Below are 24,647 nucleotides of genomic sequence, written 5' to 3'. Positions count from 1 at the left end.
CCAGAGGGTCCCTACTAGTTATCTAGAGTGGCGCCACCCGTGCACCAAAGGGTCCGTTAGCAGTTTCATTACAACAGTTTTCTGCGCTGAATGAAAAGTGCTAAGGGAATAATATCATCCAATCACATTATTTACTGTATTTGTTTCCTATGGTTGCTGTAACAAATTATCACACTCAGTGGCTTGGAAAAACAGAAATTTGGTGTCTTACAGTCCAGTACAGATACCACTGGGCAAAAATCAAGATGCCAGAAGGGTTGCATTCCTCTGGAGGCTCTAGGGGAGAATCTGTTTCCTCATCTTTTCCAGCTTCTAGAGGCCACCTGCATTCCCTGGCTATGGGCCCCCTCCTTCCTGTACCCACAAAACCAGCAAAGGTGGGTCAAGATCTTCCGACATCACATCACTCTGGCCTCCTTTACCTCTCTCATCCACTTGTGGAGACTCTTGTGACTACAGTGGTCCCGCCTGGATCATCCAGAACACTCTCCCTATTTTATAGTTGGTTGATTAGCAACCTTAATTCCATCAGCAACCTTAATTTCTCTTGCCATGTAATATAACATTCACAGGTTCCAGGGACTGGGACACAGACATCTTTGGGGATCATTACTCTGCTTACCATTATTCTGCTTGGTAAAACAGTTCTCAGCTTGAGTCAGGAGGTCCTTGATACCTGTTTTTGACAAAGAGACCTCTCAAAGTCCTCGTTTCACCATCCCCAAAATAAGAACAGAATGCCAGTTTCATATAAATGTTGTAAGGATTCGTGAAATCAATTCATTTATTCATTCACAAGCAGCTCTGCTAGTGAGACCCCATGGATAGGGGCCCAGCCCTCATGAAAGTACCTGGCACCGAAGTAGATTAAAAATAACAAAACAGCAGCAGCAGCAGGCTTAATGAACGCCTTCTCATGACATGACAAGGGCTAAATACACATTATCTCCCTAACAGCCACTCAACAAATATGTCCCTTATAAGCATTCTAGATATCACCATTTTGAGACACGCAGTACAAGAAGTTCTGAGAGCACCAAAGACATTCTGCCAACCCAATCTCTCTCGAGCCCATTCCAGTCAGGCCCCACAACACCCCCACCACCATGAGCCACCACAGCTGCTCCTATATCGATGGAATATCGATATAATCTTTGCAGATTCAAGGGTCAGTCCCTAGAGGTCCTTTTCTTACTCCTCTCCATGGCATTTGGCACAGTTGGCCACGCCCTTCTTCCTGAGATGCATTCCTCCCTCAGCTTCTCGGACACCACTCTCATTTGGCTTTCTTCCTATCTCACTGGCTACTCCTTCTCAGTGCCCTTTGCTATTTCCCTTCATCTCTCAGATCTCAAAAATGCTGTAGTACCCCTCAGGTCCAGGTATCAGGCTTCTCATTTATCTGACCTCAGGCCCTAAACGATCTCATCCAGTTTCATTGTTTTAAACACCATCTAAATGCTGACTCAAAAATTCTTATCTCATGGGGCACCTGGGTGGCTCAGTCAGTTAGGTGTCTGCCTTTAGCTCAGGTCATGATCCCAGGGTCCTGGGATGGAGTCCAGCATCGGGCTCCCCCTGCTTCTCCCTCTCCCTCTGCCCCTCCCCACTGCTCATGCACACTTGCTCTCTAACAAAATCTTAAAAAACAAAAACAAAAAAAAAAACTTTTCTTTTTTTTAAGATTTTATTTATTTTGAGAGAGAGAGCGTGCAAGCAGGGGGTGGAGCAGAGGGGGAGAGAGAATCTCAAGCAGACTCCACACTGAGTGCAAAGGCCAACATGGGGCTCGATCTCATGACCCTGAGATCATGACCTGAGCCGAAATCAAGAGGTGGACACTCAACCAACTGAGCCACCCAGGCGCACCCACCCCCCACCAAAAATTCTTATCTCCAGCCCATGCACTAGTCTTTATCCAACTACATACTTGACATTTCCACTTGGATGCCTAATTGACATATCCAACTTACAATAGCCAAAATGGAACTTCTGATTTATCCTACCACCAACACCTTACCCTGAGCACCAAAACCAGTGCTAGCCAGAGTCTTATCCTATCTCAGTTCACAACTCCACCCTTAATTCCTCTCTTTCATTTACACCCCAACGTCCTAGTCAAGAAATCTATTGGCTCTATTTCAAAAACTATCCTAAATCCTTCATCACCTCCAACTGGAGCTCTGCCAAAGCCTCCTAATTGGTCTTGCTGCTTCCTACTTGCTGTCTCCAAGACTGTATTCAAACAGCATCCAGAGCGCTCTCACTAAAACCACAGCCTCCAATGGCTTCCCATTTTACTCAGAGTAAAAACCAAGTCCATAAATTGATTTACAGGCTCTGTGTTCTGGCCACTCACTACTTCATTTCCTAACACTCAGCCCCACTCGCATCATCAAAGACGTCCAGCAACCCTACTTGAAGGTATTGTGTTTGCTCTTCCTTTTACCCACAAGACCTTTCTCCCATATATTTACTCAAATGTCATCTTATGAGAGGCTCTCCCTGACCACCAGATGAAACGGCACCTCAGCCCGCTCCAGAGTCCCTTAATCCAATGTTATTTTTATCTACAACATTTATTACCACCAAATATGTTTTTGTTTACTCCTCCATCAAAGACTGGTATAGCCCAGCACCCAGAAGATAAAAGTACTCAATAAATATTTGCCGAATAAATAAAATGATCAATCAGTCCATCTTGGACTGCCTAAAATAATTTCTCTCCTAGGTAGCGGAATTATAAATTCTGTTCAAAGATATGTCATACCAGAGTCCTGTTCATCTTTTCGATCTCTAACAAATGGCAGAAACAGGTTCACAAATCTGTATTTGCATCCAGAAAGTTTCTACTAAGTTTCCAAACATATAATTTTTATAATATATGCTTCAAAGAGAATGTTTATCCATGCCTGGGTGATGCAATAATCAGCAAAACCTGTTAATATTAATAGCTCATTAAATGAAAGAGCAAATTTTTGATCCAAAGGCTATTTGGAAGGATATATTATAACCCCATGCTCCATTTTTCTCAGCAATCAATCTCATAACAAGGTACATTACCATTTTAGTTACTAGTTGCTCTAAATTTATTAAAATTAATACATGTAAAAAATCAATTTAAGTTTCAATAAATGATTCACAATGTTCTACCCACCAGAAAAGATAAATAAATAATTTTTGTGTGATGCATTTTCTGATTTAAAAAAAGCTATCTCCTGATTTCTCACAATGACTGGTTTTCATTTTAACAAAATTGAAAAAGAACAACCCTGGTGGCTGATGCATCCAGAAGTTGCATTTTAATATTCATTTCTCATTTAACATAAATTGCATGTAGGTTTATTTTAAATAGGTTGAGCTACTTGTCCATCCACTTATTAAAATTAATATAGCTAACATATTCAAGGCATTCTGATCATGATATCTGCGAGAAGTGAGCCAGATGTGAACGGGGATCTCTTTAGGAGGCACATTTATTAATAATGGTAGCAAAAAGAAAAAGAGCAATGACACTAATTAACTGCTATTACATGCCAGGCCCAGGCTCAGGCCCAGGGTACGGTGATTTACATGTAATCTTCACTTCAAAGGAACATACTACTGGCAGACTGAGCTTTAGTTTAGCTACTGAGTTGCATTTGCTGGAACGCTCACCTGGTACAGAACACACTCACTACTTCTCTGTCTCATTACGTGCTCTTCTCTTTCCTTGCCGCTCCCTCCTTAGCCTGATGGTTTCCCTTGTTATTTCTGTCTTTGCTGTGCAAGTTTCATCTTGAAATGCTAGGCTAACAATCTGGTGCTTCTACTGCAAAGCTCTTTGTATGGCACACTAAACTCTTTGAAGAAAAGGTGGAATATACTTCTAGAACCTATTCAAAGTAAGCCAGGTTTAAGAAAATACATCTCTCCACAAAGCAGAGTTGCTTCAGATTCTAGCTCTATGGCCAAAGTACGCCACAGCATATTGTTTCTGGTCCATTGACAGGAAAGACCCTATGGAAAATGATGACATTTCTGTAATGTTGATGCCACAACTTCTTCTCTCTGCACCACTGATTACACTCAGAAATAAGTCAGTGTTGTGTTAAGCTGTTACAATTTTGGAACTGTTACTGTGGCATAGCCGACCTCTCCTGCCTACTATAGTACCTGATAGGATTGTGGTTCATCTTAAATGAAATAATCCACGCAAAGCACTCGGCACAACACAGGGCACATAGTAAATGGACCTGAAAAAATTAAACTGATGCTTCTTCATGATTTAAATACTGTCTTCATTAAAATGTGTATTATATGAAATGAACCAGATGTTAGAATTATCTGGCAAGGATTTTAAAGCAGCCATCACAAAAGTGCTTCAATAAGCAATAATAAATTATCTTGAAACAAATGAAATAATAGGCTATCTCAGCAAAGAAATAGAAGTTAAAAAAAAAAACAACACAACAAAAAATGGAAACTTTAGAACTGGCAAATAAAATAACCAAAAGAAATAACTTACTGGATGGGCTCAACAGTACAGTGGATATGAGAGAGAACATAAACAATGAACTTGAGAACAGATCCATAGAATTTACCCAACCTGAACAAGACAGAAAACTGACTAAATACATGAACAGAGTCTCAGGGACCTGTGGAACAATAACAAAAGAGCTAACATTCAAATTACTCAAGTCCCAGAAGGAGAAGAGAGAGTGAAACTGAAAAAGTATTCAAAGAAATAACGGCTGAAAACTTTCCAAAGTTGGTGAAGGACACAATCCTACAGATTGAAGAAGCTGAGCAAACTCCAGTTAAGATAAATCAAAGAAATCCACACCAAGAGACATCATAATCATAACTGAACTTCTGGAAACTAAGGCAAAAAAAAAAAAAAAAAATCTTGAAAACAGCCAGGGAAATAGGACACATTATTTACGGGGAAACATCAAGGACAACACATCTGTCATTTGAAATGACAGAGGCCAGAAGAAAATGGCAGAACATTTCTCAGGTTCTGAAAGAAAAGAACTGTCAACCACAAAAGCTATATTTGGTGAAAATATCCCTCAAAAATGAATGGGAAATAAAGACATTCTCAGATAAAAAACACAAGAGAATTTGTGGCTTGCACACTGACCCCTAAAGATCAAAGAAGTTTTCTAAGTAGAAAGCAGGAAAAGATAGAAGATAACAGAAGGCTTAGAACATTAAAATGAACAAAGGAATGGGTGAAAATAAGGGTAAATATAGTAAATTATGAGTTTTTAAGATAATATTTGATAGTTGAAGCAAAAAGTTTAATACCAACTCTGCTATGGTGTTAAATAAATGTAAATATTAAGACAACTGTGCTTAAAACGTGGGAACAAAAGAGGGACATAAATGAAAGTAAGGCTTTTATACTTGACCAGAAGTTGTAGGAGGTAAAATATCATGGATACCAGTAGACTGATATGTTACAGATGCATATTTTAATACCTAGAGCAACATTAAGAAAATCATACAAAGTAATACACTTAAAAAAAAAAACTATGAATAAAGTTTTAAGATAGAACCTTAAAAAAAAGTTCAATTAACTCACAGAAAGGGAAGAAATGAGAAACAAGAGAAATGAAAAGCGGAGGAAACAGCAAAAAGATGGGAGACTTAAGCCCTAACATGTCAATAATTACCTTAAATGTGAATGATCTAACCACACCAATTAAAAGACAAATTGGCAGAGTAGAAAAAGTCAATCTGAAAATGTTACACACCTTATGGTTTGATTCATATAATGTGCTCAAAATGACAAAATTATGGAGAAGGAGAACAGATGGCAGAGCTGGAGGGGGGGGGGAAGCTGGGGAGGGAGTGGCTGTGACCATAAAAGGGAACCTAGTGGTGAACAGTTCTGCACCTTGACCGCAGTCGCGGTCACGTTACTCTTCACATGAGACAAAAGTGCACAGAATGAACATATGTATGCACACGTGCACAAATGAGTGCATGTAAAACCTGTGAAGTCAGGTCTCTGGATTGTTATCAATATTGACTTCCTGATTGTGATGCTGCACCGGAGAGATGCAAGATGCTACCCTTTGGGAACTGGGTGAAGGGTATAGAGAATCTCTGTTATTTCTTACAAGTGCATGTGATTCTACACTTCTCTCAACATTTAAAACTTTAAAAAAAAATCTTAAGAAAAAATTGTCTACTAGAGTTAAAAACAATTTTTGCTTTATGTAATCTTGGCTGAAATAAAGAGAGCAAGAAATAAACCAAACCTTTTCCCTAACTCCCTCGTTTGAGTGTGAGGTAAGGAAGGAAAGACATGCAGTCGCATTTTGAGTCCCACTGCTTTACAACCCAAAAGTTCTGCAACATTGAGACAAAAGACTACAAGAATATGTACAGAGATGGATGTGTTTTGTTAAAAAAAAATAATAATTGCATTGTTTTGCTAAGTATGTAAGTATTCGTATTTGTAAAAACTTGGAAAATGAAGGCAGATGATAGTAAATAAAGTAAGAATCACATAACCCAGTGACACTACGGTCCTGCTGTTTTTTCTATGCTTACATGAGGACTTGGGAGGGTGGAAAAAAATTATATTATACCCAAAATCAGGAATCAGTAAACTACAACCAGCCCATCTAGCCAGATGTCTGTTTTTATACAGCTTTCAAGCAGGTTTTTACATTTTTATATGGTTACGTACCTATATAATATCCTCAATACTGGCTCTCTGTCTGCAAAGCTTTAAATATTTACTGTGTAGACCTTCACAGCAACAGCTTGCCAGCCTCGGCTCTCAGGGACATTTCTGTAAAATGCTTTTATCAATTATAAAGATAATACAATTTCTTTCTGGACTTTTAGCTTGTTTCCAAATTTTTATATTATAAACAAAGTTGCAATGAACACTCTTGCAGCTAAATTCTGACACACAAAGATGGATGTACTTTTCAAAGGGGATATAACTTAGTAACTAACATTTATTTAATATTTTATAAATGTTTATAACTATTTTCTAAATAAATAACATTCTCTTATGGCAAAACATGAGTTTATTATAATTATCACTGTTATCCATAAATTAGCAAGACAATTCTCTATTCTCTAGAGAAGGCAAAGTTCAAAAATTCTGAAATTGGTATTTTCGTTGAACAAGCCACAATCTGTAACATCAGCCAAAATATCATTTTATACATAGGCAGGAGTTCCAAGGGAGAATTTCTTTTTTTTTAATCTTGTCCAATTCTACAAAGGCACACAGAGGAAGAGTCTGGAATAAAATTAGAGAGGTCACAGGGAAGTCGGAGGCAGTGTAACCACACAGTAGAAGACCAGGCTCTGGAGTCCAACTGCGGGATTCTAATGCATTTACCAGCGGGTGACCCTGGCATTCACCTAAACACTCTAAGTCTGTTTCTTCACCTGTAAAATAGAAGCAATAATCATGGCCAAAACTTGGGCTAGTGAATATATCTAAAGTGCCAACTGCTGTTTCCTACACTGTGTTTGTTTTTGTAATAATCTTCATTATCAAAATAGTCTGAACACTGCTCATTCCACTACACCACCTTTGCTCCAAAGAGAGCTCAGAAGCTCCTCTAAAGCAAGTAACTTGTAGGATTTTAAAAATAAAATCCCAGATATTAGCTTGATCGTTTGCTTTTCTTTAAAAACATATTTAATATGAAAGCATATTATTTGTTTCAGCCTGATCAAAACCATTATAAAAGGAGTCACCAACGGACTAGAAAAGTACCACTTTAAAGGAAAAAATTGAATATAGAGATAATCAACTTCAGGTTTAAAACGTCCTTTTCCTTTAACTGCCTAAGAGTGGAGTTTAATCAATTTCTTACAACACAGCTGAGCTAGACGCTTTGGAATCCTCTGGACTCCCCTACCGAGTTCGTCTCACATACTATCCCACGGTTCCTCTTGACTGAACTTGCGAAGCATTTCCTCTTTGTTCTCTGCTCCTGCCTAGCCCAGACTCCTACATCCCTGTTATCTCTTTAGGCACTTGCACTAGAACTTCCTGCCATGAGTCTCTCCTTCCAGTTCATCTGTCACCAGCCCCTTGCCCCACCCCCAACAATCAAGGCTTTCGCTGGCTCCCCAATGTCCATCAGATCAAGTCCAAACTGCCTGGTTTGACACATTAGTAGCTCTACCACCTCACCCTAGCTTCCTTGTCCAGCCTCATGTCCCCACCTTCCTCCACACTCCAGCCACATTGAGCGCCTCCCAGCTGGTTGGCCAAACGTGCATGCACTTTCTTTTTTTTTTTTTTTTAATATGTTATGTTAATCACCATACATTACATCATTAGTTTTTGATGTAGTGTTCCATGATTCATTGTTTGCGTATAACCCCAGTGCTCCGTGCAGAACGTGCCCTCTTTAATACCCGTCAACAGGCTAACCCATCCTCCCCCCCTCTCCTCTAGAACCCTCAGTTTGTTTTTCAGAGTCCATCGTCTCTCATGGTTCGTCTACCCCTCCGATTTCCCCCCCTTCATTCTTCCCCTCCTGCTATCTTCTTTTTTTCTTTTAACATATATTGTATTATTTGTTTCAGAGGTACAGATCTGTGATTCCACAGTCTTGCACAATTCACAGAGCTCACCATAGTCCATACCCTCCCCAATGTCTCTCACCCAGCCACCCCATCCCTTCCACCCCACCCCCCACTCCAGCAACCCTCAGTTTGTTTCCTGAGATTAAGAATTCCTCATATCAGTGAGGTCATATGATACATGTCTTTCTCTGATGGACTTATTTTGCTCAGCATAATACCCTCCAGTTCCATCCACGTCGTTGCAAATGGCAAGATTTCATTCTTTTTGATGGCTGCATAATATTCCATTGTATATATATATATACCACATCTTCTTTATCCATTCCTCTGTCGATGGACGTCTTGGCTCTTTCCACAGTTTGGCTATTGTGGACATTGCTGCTATAAACATCGGGGTGCACGTACCCCTTCGGATCCCTACATTTGTATCTTTGGGGTAAATACCCAGTAGTGCAATTGCTGGATCGTATGGTAGCTCTATTTTCAACTACGTGCATGCACTTTCATCACTCAGTTTCTTCCCAAAGACTCGCCCAGCCTCTGCCTAGATTCATCTTCCATACTTAACTCTTGACGACTCCAAACGAAGCCGTTCCTGACTAATCAGCCACTCCTCTGGGCTCCTGCAGCACTCTGCCACCACCCATACCATAGCAATCGTCCCCAAGCGCTGAAAGCAGCTTAGAGCTTCAAAATGGGAATGAAGTTCTTTTGAACACATACTTCTGTGTTACGCACTTCTGGGTTATGCTTTTCAAGAGTAAAACACCATTTAAGAAACAGTCTGGCTTGTCATATCAAGGCGGAATACACAGTGGATTATATATTAGAAACAAAAAATAGTAGAGGCAAGGAACACTTTAGTTAGTTATCCTACAAAATTTGCCACAACTCATTTAGTATTAACATGAAGGCAAGACGCTTAACTATGTTACCTATTAAATAACATACTTACTCTCTTGGTTGTTAATACAGTTTTGAATTTCTACTTTTTAAAAAACTTTTATTTATTTATTGACACAGAGAGAGAGAGAGATAGAGAGAGAGAGCACAAGCAGGGGGAGCGGCAGGCCAGCAGAGGGAAAGGAGATGCGGGGCTCAATCCCAGGACCCTGGGATCATGACCTGAGCCAAAGGCAACTGCTCAACCGACTGAGCCACCCAGGCACCCCTGAATTTCTACTTTAACTGCAAAGTCAACTTAAAATTCTCAAAAGTTTTACGTGCTGACATATACACCACTGTCGATTACATTAATTATACTACACCTGGCAATTTCATTTCATTTGGTTACAGGTTTCAAGAATAATGAAAAAAACACAATTTTGAGCAGTTAATATTCCTTTCTTGAACACACAAAATGAGAAGTTGGAAGAAAACATAAGGGAAAAACTTCAATGACACTGGACGTGGCAATGATTTCTTGGATATGACACCAAGATACAGGGAGAAAAGCAAAAATAAACTCTACTACATCAAAATTTTAAAACTTCTATGCATCAAAGAATACACTCAATAGTGAAAAGGCAACCTATGGAATGGGAGGAATTATTCAAATATTGCAAACTGTATAACTGAATAGGGATATATAGAGAGATAGATATATTCTTTCTGTATTACATTATTTATATTCTTTATATATAGTTAAATCACAACTCTATAGATGTGTATCTATATGTCAATCCATCTATTCATCTATCCTATTCACAAGTTGTTGAGTTACACATAAATACAATAGGTATATCTCTATCTTTATCTATCTATCCATCCATCCATCCATCTTTATCTGATAAGGACTAACATCCAGAATATATACAGAACTCCTCAACTCAACAACAAAAAACAAAACAACATGATTTAAAAATGGGCAAAGAGGGCGCCTGGGTGGCTCGGTCATTAAGCGTCTGCCTTCGGCTCAGGTCATGATCCCAGGGTCCTGGGATCGAGCCCCACGTCAGGCTCCCTGCTCAACAGGAAGCCTGCTTCTCCCTTTTCCATTCCCCCTGCTTGTGTTCCCTCTCTCGCTGTCTTTCTGTCAAATAAATAAATAAAATCTTAAAAAAAAAAAGGGCAAAGGACTTGAATAGACATTTCTTCAAAGAAAATATGCAAATGGCCAACAAGCTTATGAAGAGATGTTTGATATCACGTAAACACTAGGAAAATGAAAGAAAACCACAATATCACCTCACACCTGTCAGGAAGGTTACTATAAAAACAAACAGAAAAAGAGAAAAAACAAGTGTTGGCACAGATGTGGAGAAATGAGAACCCCTGTTCATTCCTGCTGGGAACATAAAGTGGTGCAGTCTCTATGGCAAATGGGTATAGCGGTTCCTCAAGAAATTAAAAATAGAATTACCATGTGATCCAGCAATTCCACTTTTGGGTACATATCCAAAAGAATGAAAAACAGTTGTCTCAAAGAGATATTTTTTAAACTCATGTTCATTGCAACATTGTTCACAAAAGTCAAAAGGTAAATGCAACTCAAGTGTCCTATCCATCAGTGGATCAACAGGTAAAATGTGGTATGGACATACTGTGGAATATTATTCAGCCTTAAAGAAGAAGGAAATTCTCTGACACATGCAACAAAATAGATGAACCTTGAGGGCATGCTGCTTAATGAAATAAGCCAGTTCCAAAAAGACCAATCCTGCAAGATTCCACTAATATGAGGTATCTAGAGCAGTCAAATTCAGACACAGAAAGTAGAAGGGCGGTTGCCGGGGGCGGGGGGGGGGGGGGAAGAGAATGGGGAGCTGTAATTTGATGGGCACAGAGTTTCAATTTTGTAAGATGAACAAGTTCTGGAGGTAGGCTGCTCAGCTATGCGAATGTACTTAACAATACTAAACTGTACACTTAAAAATGGTAAGACAGCAAGTTTTTTAAAGATTTTATTTATTTATTTAGAGAGCTCGAGTGGTGGGGAGATGGGGAGAGAGAATTTCAAGCAGACTTCACACTGAGCGTGAGCCCAACACAGGGCCTGATCTCATGACTGAAATCAAGAGTCGACGCTTAACTGACTGAGCCACTCAGGTGCCCCAAGATGGCAAATTCTATGTTATATGCATTTTACCACAATTAAAAAATTTTTTTTTTAAAGATTTTATTTATTTATTTCAGAGAGAGAGAATGAGAGAGAGCACATGAGAGGGGGGAGGGGCAGAGGGAGAAGCAGACTCCCCGCCGAGCAGGGAGCCCGATGTGGGACTCGATCCCGGGACTCCAGGATCATGACCTGAGCCGAAGGCAGTCGCTTAACCAACTGAGCCACCCAGGCGCCCCACAATTAAAAAATTTTTAATTAAAAATGAATTTAAAAATTTTAAAAAGAAGAATTTCAGAATAACCTAACGCTAGGGTCTTCCCAGTATAAAAGCCCAGTCTAAAAGAAATGCAGTATTTCATAAGGGAGCAGATAAATCGTTACAACTGTTGTTTGCAGAAATGGAAACTATTTGAGCACTTGAATAAAGAGGCAGAAGTACATGAAGGAAATGCCTGCCCTGTAAAAACCGAATTAACAGTGCAAAACCCACTGGGGTGATAGAGGAAGAAGAGAAAAGGAAAAATAAAGATTCTTTGGCAACAGAACAATGTCTCACAATCTCGATCCTGGATCTGGAAAGTGATTCAAACTGAGACACCAGGACAAACAGCTCCAAAGATTAGATTATAAACCAACTCACTATACTTAAAAGCCCAAACTTGGCCTATCACCAGCCTGACTCCTTTGTTGGCCCATGAACCTACTAGAAGCTGTACTATCTGGGACAGTAGCCGCTCTGTGTCCCAGAGTCTCGGGGAGTCTCTCCAAGCCTCGCAGCTGAAGCTGCAAAAGAAGCACCAGCACTACTTCTAAAATACAGGCTGAGGACCACTAGCTTTCATGGAGGGTTTCCCATGAGATGCTTCGCAAACAGCAATCTTACCTAACCCTAACCACAACCACACACAGGAACCACATGAGGGAACTGAGGAATACAGGAGCTGGATGTTATGCCCACGGCCACACAGCAGGTATAAAGTATAGCTGAGATATGAAGACCCGCCTCCACAGTCCCTCAGTCCCAGCCGATGCAGAAGACACCAGAGCCAGGAGGCAAAATGATGGGAAGAACCCAGATCTGGGGGCTAGAGTTTGAACTCATTTCTCCCGTGAACCAGGTGTCTGATGTTAGACAGTCAGGTTACCTTTGGGGGTCTCAGTTCCTTCGATTTTAAAAGAACGATCTTTTCCTTTCATTTCTTTCCTGAGTGGTCAACTCTTACTTCCTCCCTTCCTAGTTTTTTGTCCATTTCTATTCTGAGTTTTAAAATTTCTGGTGGAAAGATAGTTTTTCCTATCTACAAATGCTTGTTTAAAGACATTCAATTCATGATGGAGTGCTATGCTGCTGATCGTTTTAGCTGAAAATGTTTGGTTCTCACTTGATTTTCTTACTATATTTTTTTGAATGGATGCTCCCTGCCATTCCAAGTTTCATATTGCCTGGACAGCTCCTACGAAGGGGATGAGGTATTTAAATGGTTTACTAGGTCTCTTAGTTACACGGGTAAATGAAGTGCATTTTCTTTAATAAATGGTTTTGGATATGTATTTCCCCACTTATACTGAAGTTTACAGCACACCCTGTTTCCTGATTACGTTGGAGGCATGAGTTATGTGTCTTTTGTTTGCTCTCCTTATGGATCTGTTTAGTATCTGAAGGATGTGTGGAAAGATTTATTTAGGTGGCTGCCAACATCCTCCTCACCTCTGAAATGAAATTTTTGGACAGGATTCCAACACTGCAGAATTCTATACCAGTGATTCTGAGGATATGGTTAACCAGAAATCTCCAAAAATGAGAATGGTAAGCTAAACTGCTTTTCAGTATTTGATTAAACATCAACACGTATTACACTGAATCTATAAGCAAACTCTGTAGTGCCTTATCGGGAGCCCCAAAGAGAGGATCTGAGGTCCTCAGCAGTGCAAACATTAGGAACCATGCCTCTATGGCCAAACTGCAAATGCCTAACAGCGTAATATATAACATGTTCTCTAGATGAATATGCTTAAGGCTGTCTTTTCCCTGAAAAAGCAAACAAAATCCATATAATCACTATACACAATATCAACCTAAATTTATAGACTATACTGGTTACAGTCACATTGGTGTGAATTTCCAGCAGGTTATCATATTTTTTCATTCCTCTGAGCTAAATGAAATAATAAAAGGAAAAAATATGATTATCATTATTAGTCCATCCATAAAATTGTAAGTTCACTAATTTGTGTTAAACTTATATCTTATGCATACTCTTAAAAAGAAAAATTTTTTAAAAAAGCCCACCCTTATATATTACTTTATTCTCCTTAAAATATAATCTTTAGCACAACTTAGCTCCTTAATAGTTTTTCAAATACTTTCCTTATTTTATGAACTAAACTATAATTTCAATGATTTAGAAATTACACCAGTGAGCATGTCGTATTCATTAGAAGAATGAAGAAAGAATAAATATTGCAGAACCTACAGTGGTTGCTTTAAAATTTATTTATTATTTATTTATTTATTTATTTATGAAAGAGAGAAAGATCCCACGCAAAAGTGGTGGAGGGGGGAAGGGACAGAGGGAGAGAGAAAATCTTAAGCAGGCTCCACACCCAGCGGGGAGCCCAACTTGGGCTTGAGATCATGACCTGAGCTGAAATCAAGAGTCAGATGCTTAACCGACTGAGCTACCCAGGGGCCCCTAAAATAACAGATTTTCTGTGTCAAGATTAGTCTGTAAAACTTTGCATCAAATTTCCCACTGCCAACACACTTCAGGTTAAATTACTATTCAAGATCAGGAGAAAGCATTCCTTTTCCTGTTCATTTAAGTCAATCCATTTAACATTTTTAAAGACAATTGTCACGTTCTTCCCCAAGGCTCAATCACCTATGGCCCTACTTTACGACCCCAGGCCCCAGCAATGTCACATTTAACAAGGCAGAACAAGGTCAAGATAACATGGTAAGCAAGAAATCCTCAGGCTCCCAAACGACCACCTTACCTCAGACTCATCTGTAGATTCTTCGAGAGACTCGGTTTCCTACAAAGCATAGAGGGGGGAAAATGGTCAGAAGGATGACAAAAGAATAAGATAAGGGAAAAGAGTTACCACATCCCCACCACCAACATCCCCCTGCCTTTTCTGGGAACTAATTTGCAACTACAGTTGAAAGGACCCCACACAGCGTGACTCTCATAGGCCTCCCACAACTTTCCACATCTGGCAGGATTGAGATGGTTACTCTGGGGCCACTCAGACCCCCGGCTCCTGCTGACCTCCCTCGAGTGGTCAGCAGGTTAATGAATGGCCCCAGGAACTGTCATGTGAGTATACAGAAGGCTCTTTCCTTCGCTAAAAATGGAAATGGGTCTGGCAAAGTAGGCTTACTGATCTTGGAAGGGAAGAGGAAACTGCCATCTCAAATTATCTGTAAGCCAATTTTTATACTGAAAAGCCCTTGTGCTATTAATCACTGCGCTATTAATCTGAAGTCAAAATGATTGTCTTGCTTAAACAGCTTTTTACAAAAGAATTCCCCTAGAGTGGTACCTAACAGACATTGTGCAAACAAGCTCTATAATTTACATTCACTCTTTAAACCATTAACCAGAAGACAAATTCTGCCATTTAACAGTTTCCCCCTTGCTAGACAATGAATCTTGCTGCTCTGGAGAAAACAAAGCAAAAAGGGAAAAATTGACTTGATCCTGCTAATCTCTCACCTGTCCACTGAAAGAGAGAATCTGCTGATGCCACGCATCCTCAAAGAGGTCAGCAAAATGAAGATTTACTTAACGTACTTATAGATATCAATAGCAATAAAAGGTTACAACTAATATGCTGACACTGAATGTAAGCATTTTACAACAATCCATGAGATAAAGAAAGAACAAAAAAATGGGGCAAGGACATTTTAGATGTAACTAATATTTTTCAAGAAAAAAAATAAACATTTTAAAGCAAGTTAGATGCATATATTACTCGGTGCAAATTGTATAGCAGGATAAACACAAATCTGGTGTTTGAAAACATTTTAATTTCATTCATGGAAAATTAGGAAGAACCTGGCAGGTGGCAGGCAGCCCATGGAATGGCCTTGTGGACAATACAATTCCTGCTCTGAAAGGCCATCTGTAAAATGGGGACGAATGTTACCTGTACTTAAGAATTTTATTGTTGTTGTATCATTACCCACGATGAACCCAAGAATCTGCTCTAAATCCCAATGCGGCCCATTTAGTTTGAATGTTCTTCTAAGTATTAGAAAATTCTTATTAATTTGGAGCTACACTCTCTCCACAGTAAGTTTTGTTCTTAGCACCAATAAGACACATAAAAAATCCAATTCTTCTACTACCTGACAGTTCTCCACAGAGTTAATGACACGTATCACGCCTGCCCTTCTAAATTGTTTTTCCTCTGTGCTAACCATCCCCAGATCCTAGTTCTCGTCCACTTACCATCCTGAACCTTCTCTTTTGGACACACTCCATTTATTATTAACAGTCACTATTCTGACATCTTTACTGAACATCTATTACATATATCCCCACAATGCTAAATGCTTTGCACCTAGCATCTTAGAATTTCCTAAATGACCCTTGAGGTAAGAACACCGAGGCTTAAAGGCTGAACCTAATGACTTCTGACACCCTTTCTGTCCCTGACTATTCCTGAATATTAAGTTACTAACATCAGCAAAATGAGGCTTTGATAACCATGCCAATGACCTGCACCTAGATTCCTATTCCCCAACTCAAGAACTCTAGAAGGACACTGGATTACTGTTTCCAGAAAAATTCCATTAAACCTAAGGACATTTTTTTTTCTTATCTGAAATCCATTCAAATAGGCACATGCGGGAAAAGGGCAAATGTCCCATTTATGTTCTTCTTTAAAACAAAAGCATAAGTCCCAACCCAGCAATTTCAACCAAAAACTCAAAATCAAATTATACTCTTGCTCTGTACCAAAAAGCACGCAGTGCCAGCATCTGACACCATGAGGCATGCAGCTCTCAGAAAACTGAGCCTTCGGGGAAAACCAGGCTGTCAGAGAAGCTTCCTGTGGCTGCTGGTATCAATGAGAATATTTATTCCAAGACACTCTCAAACTGACCCCCGGCATCAGCACAAATCTCCCAGACGTAGCTGTGGCCTCAAAAAAAAAAAAGAATCACACTTTTGTCCACAATCCTCCCAATGCAATGCATGAGTGCCTTCAGGAATCAGCCTGGCCTGCTATTTCTTAGCTTCAGCCACTCAGTAAGCCCCTCTGCTTAATGTTCTAGAGACTGAGGGGCAAACCAGAAGACAGGAAGTAAATGTCTTAGTGAGGGATCCAAAAGCTAGGCTCAACAGTGAGGAAGGTTACAATTCAGAGTCAGTGGTTTTCAAACATTTTTTAACTTCACACTATCTTTTAAAGAACTTCAAATCCTGGGGGCGCCTGGGTGGCTCATTTGGCTAAGCGACTGCCTTCGGCTTAGGTCATGATCCTGAAATCCCAGATCGAGTCCCGTAACGGGCTCCCTGCTCAGCCGGGAGTCTGTTTCTCCCTCTGACCCTCCCCCATCTCGTGCTCTCTCTCTGTCTCATTCTCTCTCGCAAAGACCTTCAAATCCTGAAAATATAAGTTACAAAACTGGGCTGTTCTCTAAGTGAAATAAACCAGACATATTGTAGATTCCACTTATATGAGACAGAAAATAGAATAGACTAGGGGCTGGGAAGGGGAGTGATGGGGGGTTAGTTGGACTTAAACGGACTTAATGCTACTGAATCATACACTTAACAATGGTTAAAGTGGTAAATATTATATTTTACCGCAATTAAAAAATGCGCTGTTCTGTTTGAAGCAAACATAATGAGCTAGAAGGCACAGAGTGATGCAAATGTGGAGCTGGACAAAATCTGGGCAACAGCTGAAAGCTAAACTCAACTTCTTTTGCAAACCAATCCCTTAAATTCAATCACATATCCAACAATCCCGGTGCCTTGACGTGTGACCACTTGAATCTATACACTGTTGGGGGGGGCGGTGTGCAGAATTTGGGGGAGAAATGGAGGCTGGAACCCAAGGGAGGCCAGCCCCATGTCTGCAGGATGAAGAAACAGAGCAGAGACCAGGCCCCAGGAAATCAGCCTGGCTTGGGGATAGACCTGAAACACTCAACTGCAATGCCACCTTCTCTCCTTCCCAACAGAAGGTGTGACACAGCTAAGCTTAATGGAAGACAGGGTGAGAGAGATCCCAATGTCGGACACAGGCAGAGATAAGAGGATATATTTATGTGACACATATCTGATAACCCTGTATCATCGAGACCTCCATTTCAAAAAGCTCAAAGAAGCTGTGGCCAGTTTGGGGCACTCAGGACTAGGCTGGTTGAGTAGGAAAGATGAAAGAGTACCTGGGGAGTGGACAAGAGTGGGCAGACTCAGGGTACCAACCCCGTTGAGCCCCCCAGGCTTAGCTACCGTACTCATTGTAGTCTGCAAAGGAAGGAAAACCTGGATGTCTGCTCAGGGTGGAAAAAGGGACCAGCTAGGTGACCTAGTGACCCAGTGCCAAATCTGACTTTTGCATCACAATCACATAAACTCAGTTTGGGGAATTGGCTAATACCCAGGCAAATGCTCCCATCTTCACAGATTCTGATGCAGTAAGTCTAAATTAGAGCTTAGAATCACAAGCATTTGGTAACAAAAACACTGAGGAAGGAACCAAGTTCCCAGAAGAAACAAAGGCAAGGGTGACTGAACAGCCAAGAATGGGGAGCTGCATGAAACACAGAACCCCAGACCTGAGGAGTGCTCCCTCCCTAAGGTGGTAACGTGGGTACTAGAGAGACCACGAATAATCAGCGGGTGACACTGGCCTTCAGCCAGCCAGCCTAGACAAAGAGGAGAGGAAAAACCCATAAGGCAGTAAGTGCATCCAGCTAATTTGTGAGTACAATTTAGTTTCATGATGGTAAAGAGTGGATCCTCTGAAAATTTCTCTGATCCTGTGTTTTAGCAAACTCTGGTTTGGGGCTTTGTTTCTTCTTTAGTTATTAGTGAAGTTGCTTTTAAAAGATCTTGATCAAACTGTAAAAAAAAAGAGAGAGAGAGAGAGAGAATACTGCATACTTGAGCAAAGCCCAAGTTTGGATAATAAACTGTTGTCCGACAGAAGACACTTTGAGCTGGCCACTTTAACATACTTTATCTCATTTCATACTCAGAAGAGTTCTGGAGAGTAAATGCCCCAACGTGCAGGCAAGAGAACTGAGGCAAATGTTTGTTGGTCTGACTTTTATTTTACACACAGGGCAATCACATGGGAGTATACGTGCTCATGATCTGCCATCTGATAATAAGTAAATGCTCTACGATAAGGATAACATTTCCCCAAATTCTAAAATGTAGAGGGAAAATTCAAAAAAGAAATGCTACTCTCTTAAGGAACAGGTGGTCTGACTGATCAAATATTTTCATAGACTAGGTTCCCTGATGGTTGGTTGGAAAGATGAATGGGGGGGATGGCAGAGTACAAAATGTAGGAAATGTAATCTATAATACATTTGAATTAGTTAACTTCCAAAAGTTTCAAGGTAAGGGCACCTGGGGGGCTCAGTCGTTTAGTGTCTGCCTTCGGCTCAGGTCATGATCCCAGGGTCCTGGGATCGAGCCCCGCATCAGGCTCCCTGCTTGGTGGGGAGCCTGCTTCTCCCTCTCCCACTCCCCCTGCTTGTTCCCTCTCTCGCTCTCTCTCTCTCTGTCAAATAAATAAAATCTTAAAAAAAAAAGTTTCAAGTTAAGATAAAACAACACGAATTATACTGCATCTTACTCATAATTTGACATTTTCAATTCAGAAGGCTCTTCTCCCCCTAATGAATTCATTTAAACATTTTATTAAGCACCTAGTACCTGCAAAGCACTAGCCTTCTGAGAGATACAGACATGAGTAAGCTCTGTCCTTATTCTTGAGGACTCAGCAATCTGTAGTAGAAGTAAGACAAATACACAAACAACCAGACTTCAAGCAGAATGTTATCCATAACAGAGGTATGAACAAATACTGTTGGGCATCTGTGATAATGAAGGTCAACTATAAATCATTTTAAAGCTAAGTAAAACTGCTGTTTAGAAGATTTCCAGGCAGAATATAAGGTATTAGCCCTTTCTGTGAACTATAAAATATGTATGTAGTTATTTCTGCAAACTACCTTCAGCATTCTCAGCATAAACAAAGATTTCCCAATGACAAAAAAATGTTCAATCATATCCAAAAAAGTGATTTTCTAGTTTGAGAGCCTATGAACTACTTCACATTATGTTAATTCCGTACAGATCTTACTATTTTGGTTCTTTCTAAAATTAAAGGGGGAAAAAAACAATCACCAAAGAATACAATGCTCAGAAAAGTTAAGAGGAGAGATTTAGCTTTGTCTTGCTCATCATAAAGGGCTGCTTGCTTGTATTTACAGTGCATGATGCCAAGGTAAAAAACTTCCTTTGACCTAACCCGTCATCGTAGCTAATTTTAATACACATCTCAGTTTTGTTTTTTTTTTTTTAAAGATTTTATTTATTTATTTGACAGAGAGAGACATAGCAAGAGAGAGATCACAAGCAGGGGAAGTGGGAGCGGGAGAAGCAGGCTTCCTGCTGAGCAGGGAGCCTGATGCGGGGCTTGATCCCAGGACCCTGGGATCATGACCCGAGTCGAAGGCAGATGCCCAACGACTGAGCCACCCAGGTGCCCCGCACATCTCAGTTCTTAAAGCGTTCTGGGGGGAAAAAATATGTCAAGATTTTCTAAAAGGTTCAAAGTGGCAGAACAGAAAAATTAGCAAACTTATTTAACTCCAATTTTGTGAACTTTTAGCCTTCAAAAAACTGTATACAAGAGGCCAGATTTTATTTTTATTTTATTTTTTTTAAGATTTTTTTATTTATTCACTCAAGACACAGGGATACAGAGAGACAGAGAGAGAGAGCACGAGCAGGGGGAGAGGCAGAGGAAGAAGCAGGCTCCCCACTGAGCCAGGAGCCGGACGTGGGGCTCGATCCCAGGACTCTGGGATCATGACCCGAGCTGAAGGCAGATGCTTAACCATCTGAGCCACCCAGGCTCCGCAAGAGGCCAGATTTTAATGGCTTCCTTACTGTGAAATGCACAAATCAAGCAGGGTGAGAAAAGTCTAACCATTTTTAATCTATAAAGGACTGATACTATAGGTACAATTATTTACTAGCTTTAAAAAATAAACAGGACTTTTGGTGAATGTTTGCTTCTTTCTGCAACTGACAAAATATTGGTCTTTTTTTTTTTTTTTTAAAGATTTTATTTATTTGACAGAGAGAGACACAGCGGGAGAGGGAACACAAGCAGGGGCAGGGGGAGAGGGAGAAGCAGGCTTCCCGCGGAGCAGGGAGCTCGATGCGGGGCTCGATCCCAGGACCCTGGGACCATGACCTGAGCCGAAGGCAGGCGCTTAACGACTGAGCCACCCAGGCGCCCCAAAATATTGGTCTTTTTGAGAATGATACTGATAGGGGGATGAATGCCTACTCTAACTGTATGCAGACTGTTAAAGTGTCAAAGGCGAAATTACAACTTGAAGGACATTTATTAAGGTGATAAGGGCTCATTCTATTTCATAAAGTAAAAAAAATAATAATAAATAAATAATTAGAATTAAGTTCTTAAGTATTTTTTAAAAGATGGAATGGGGTATTCTAGTGAAAAACTGTGAGCTTTGGCAATAGAAAACTGGAGGTTTATTACAGATACAAGCCTGAATAAGTTACTTTAGGTGTCTGAATTTCCATTTGTTTATGTGTAAAATTCAATCATTTAACACATACTGTGACACTATTCTAGGTATCAGGCAAACAGCAGTGAACAAATCCTTGCCATCCTGAAGCTTACATTCTAATGGGGAGAATATACAGAAATGAACACAAAAACATACAGAACAAATAAACAGAAATTTTAAAACGTCCTATGTCAGACGGTGATGAGTATTAAGTGTTAAGAAGGAAAATAATGCAAGAAAGAGGTTTCAAAAAATGATCGAAGAAGATCTCACTGAAAAAGATAACACTTGGACAAAGACATGAAGGAACTGAGGGAGAAAGCCCTATAGATTATCTGGGGTCAAAAAAGGGGTGCAGCATGAGCAAAGGCCCTGAGGTAGAAACATGCCAGCCAGTTGAAGGAACAGTAAGAAAGCCACGTATAGCTGATGCCCAGTGACAGAAGGAAAGCAGAGAAGAGTAGTGGAAAATGAAGTCAGAAAAGGGAGAAGGAGCATCTGGGGCAAGGTCCTATAGGACAACTCAGGTATTCTAAAGGAGTCTGGCTTTTCCTCAGAGCACAACAGGAAGCCATTAGAAGGTCTGGAACATAGGAGGTGCCTTGTCCTGACTTATATATCAGAATAAACATTTACCATACAGAATTCTTTTGTGAGGACCAAATGTGACGTGAAGGGTTTACACTGAAAAGTGCTATAAAAATTCAGAGCATTCTTATTATATCATTAACATTCTATGTGTGCTTTTTACATCAGACAGCTTTGCCAAACTTCTCTTCTACACAAAACAGTAGTAAACAAATACTAAGAGCAACTTTCTCCATTTCTACTACCTTGTATCTAAGATCTTGGCTTTTTGCTTTTAAATCAAACTACAAATAAGCTATATTTCAACCTGAAAGACCAACAGTGTGAAAGCCAATCTTACCACTATCATCAAACCTAGCAATGGCTCATGAAATTACATGTGCTTAAGGAGCATTTTTCCTTTGAAATGACTGGATCGGAAAAGGGAGGCTTCAGTGGCTGGAAGCAACACTCCTGTTATCACAATGACCACCCAAACCAAATTTCTACCTTATTTCTTAATTACTAATATATATCAAATGTACCGAGGGCAAATTTTCATTATGTAAATTAAGTATGTTACAAATGGTATAAATTATCAACTAAACTTCTTTTGTTATGGTACAGTTCATCATAAATCACCTTTTAGAGGCAATTATGGAAACTGATGACCCTGTTAATTTGTAAGGAAAAACACTGACAACCTGAAATGACCCTGGAAATGGAAAAATAAGGTATTTCCTCACATTCTGGCCTTTGTCTGCACTTTTCTGTCTTCTTGATACCATTTTTTCGTTTCAACAAACTGTATGCAGTTTGACTACCACTATTGCCTGTAGGAAAATAACTCTAACGCCATCACTAACAACTCCTCTAAACTCAAGCGCCTCATTGCCAAGTGTGGACTGGCTTTGCCATCTGATGTTCTGCCTGCCAGCAACAAATACTCTCATGTAACTTTTACTGACCCCAACTTTTACTAAGCACTTTAACTGTTGTACTAACTTATTCTACATTAAACCAGTCTCTGAGAACGTTACTCTTATATCTCCAACTTATATTTAAAGTTAAATAGCCCAATGTCACATATTAAGAAGAGAACCAGCACTGGAGCCTAGATATTTTTGCTCCAGAACAAATGCACTTAACCAGTGCTGCACACCATAGGTGACTTAGCTTTGTACCTAAAAACAATAGGTACGAAACAAAACTCATCATCTACTCTCTCCTAGCCAGCCCTTTTACAAATCAACTCTAACTGCCTTAACTTCGACTGGAAAGGAACTTAAATTTCAGTCACCTGGCCTCAAAATTCAAGCCATCGCTTACGCTTCCCCAAGGGCAGTCAGTCCCTGGGACAGCCAGGCTGCCTTCAAGCCAAAATTTCACGGAGGACAGGCCACAAAGGCGGCGGCAAAGGAAGGCCGCCTCACGAAACCCGGGGGTGTGTGGGAGCGCTCCCCCCCGCCCCCGGCCCACGGTGTCAGCCATCCCACCCGCCTCTCTGCTCCCCGAAACGGACTTTCGCCAGCCGCGCGCCCGGCTGTGGGCCTCCCTCGCCCTCCCATAGCTCCGCACCCCCGCAAGCTCCGCTCCAAGCCCCGACGGCCTCACCCTCACCGCTCACCCCCCTCGCCTAGCAGTTTCAGCCTTTACCTGCTCCTCTGCTTCCGCCATGGTGCCGCCGGGGAGTCACATGACAGACCCGGAAATGAGAGAAACCGAGACACTGGGGCCCAGGGGCTGCTGGGAAATGTAGTTTCAGCAGCATCTGACCCCCACGTCTTTTCCGGCTGGTGAGCCTGTTGGGCCTCATCTCTCTGCTTCTGACTCTCCAAGCTCAGAGGAGCTGTGCTCTGTGGAATTTGAACAGAACCATTGTTAATTCCATGATTTATTTTATTGTTGTTCTTACTGGTCCCATGATTGTGATATTAGTTACTAATATTTATTATATATCAAGCCCTGGGGTTATAGTTTTGCATGAATTTTCTCATTTAATCCTTCCAGCAATCCCTAGTGTTTTCCCCATTTATAGAGGAGAACACCATGGCTCAGAGGTCACACAGCTTGTGAGAGGCAGAATACAATTCGAATTTGGCAGTGTCTAATGCCGAAGACTCTGTGATTAGCAAATGCTGTTTAGTCTACAATTGTTCTTGTCCTTTTTAAAAAATATATTAAGTGAATATAAACATAAGTCAGTCTTTGCAGTGGAGAACCAGATAAAAATTTATACTTCAAAAATATTTGGTTAGCTTGTACTGCTTGCTGCTTTAAATACCACAAATTGTCATTTGTGGTGGGTGCCTGGTGCCCCTTTTGCCTCCTGTGACCTAGAAGAAAATCATAAAAGGAGGTCTCTAACTGTAGCCTGGTCAACCCGTGATTCCCGTGGCCTCATGTGAGACACTTGTGTTTTCCCCAGGGTTTAAATGGCCTTAGCTTGGGCGCCTGGGTGGCTCAGATGGTTAAGCGTCTGCCTTCGGCTCAGGTCATGATCTCAGGGTCCTGGGATCGAGTCCCGCATCGGGCTCCCTGCTCCTTGGGAACCTGTTTCTCCCTCTGCCTTTCTCCCTCTGCCTTTCTCTCTCGCTCTGTCTCTCATGAATAAAAAAAAAAAAAAAAATCTTTAAAAAAAAATTTTTTTTA

The 24,647-nt window shown here is 40.6% G+C and overlaps 1 protein-coding gene across 2 annotated transcripts in view; it reads right to left on the bottom strand.

Annotated features, from left to right (window-relative positions):
- VPS41 (VPS41 subunit of HOPS complex) overlaps positions 1-23,674 on the bottom strand; it is a 181,563-nt gene extending 157,889 nt beyond the window's left edge. For both annotated transcript variants that reach the window (XM_021703650.2, XM_044919922.1), the window contains exons 1-2: positions 23,652-23,674; positions 14,618-14,656 (exon numbers count right to left, since the gene is read on the bottom strand). In XM_021703650.2, the coding sequence (XP_021559325.1) occupies positions 14,618-14,656; positions 23,652-23,672 (60 nt within the window). In that variant the 5' untranslated portion in view covers positions 23,673-23,674. The remainder of the gene's footprint in view (positions 1-14,617; positions 14,657-23,651) is intronic.
- Between the last annotated feature and the right edge of the window lie 973 nt (positions 23,675-24,647).

This window comes from Neomonachus schauinslandi, chromosome 12, assembly GCF_002201575.2.
Source record: "Neomonachus schauinslandi chromosome 12, ASM220157v2, whole genome shotgun sequence".
Taxonomy (NCBI): Eukaryota; Metazoa; Chordata; class Mammalia; order Carnivora; family Phocidae; genus Neomonachus; species Neomonachus schauinslandi.
Note: the sequence above shows the minus strand (reverse complement) of the source record. Positions and strands in the feature narration are given on the sequence as shown.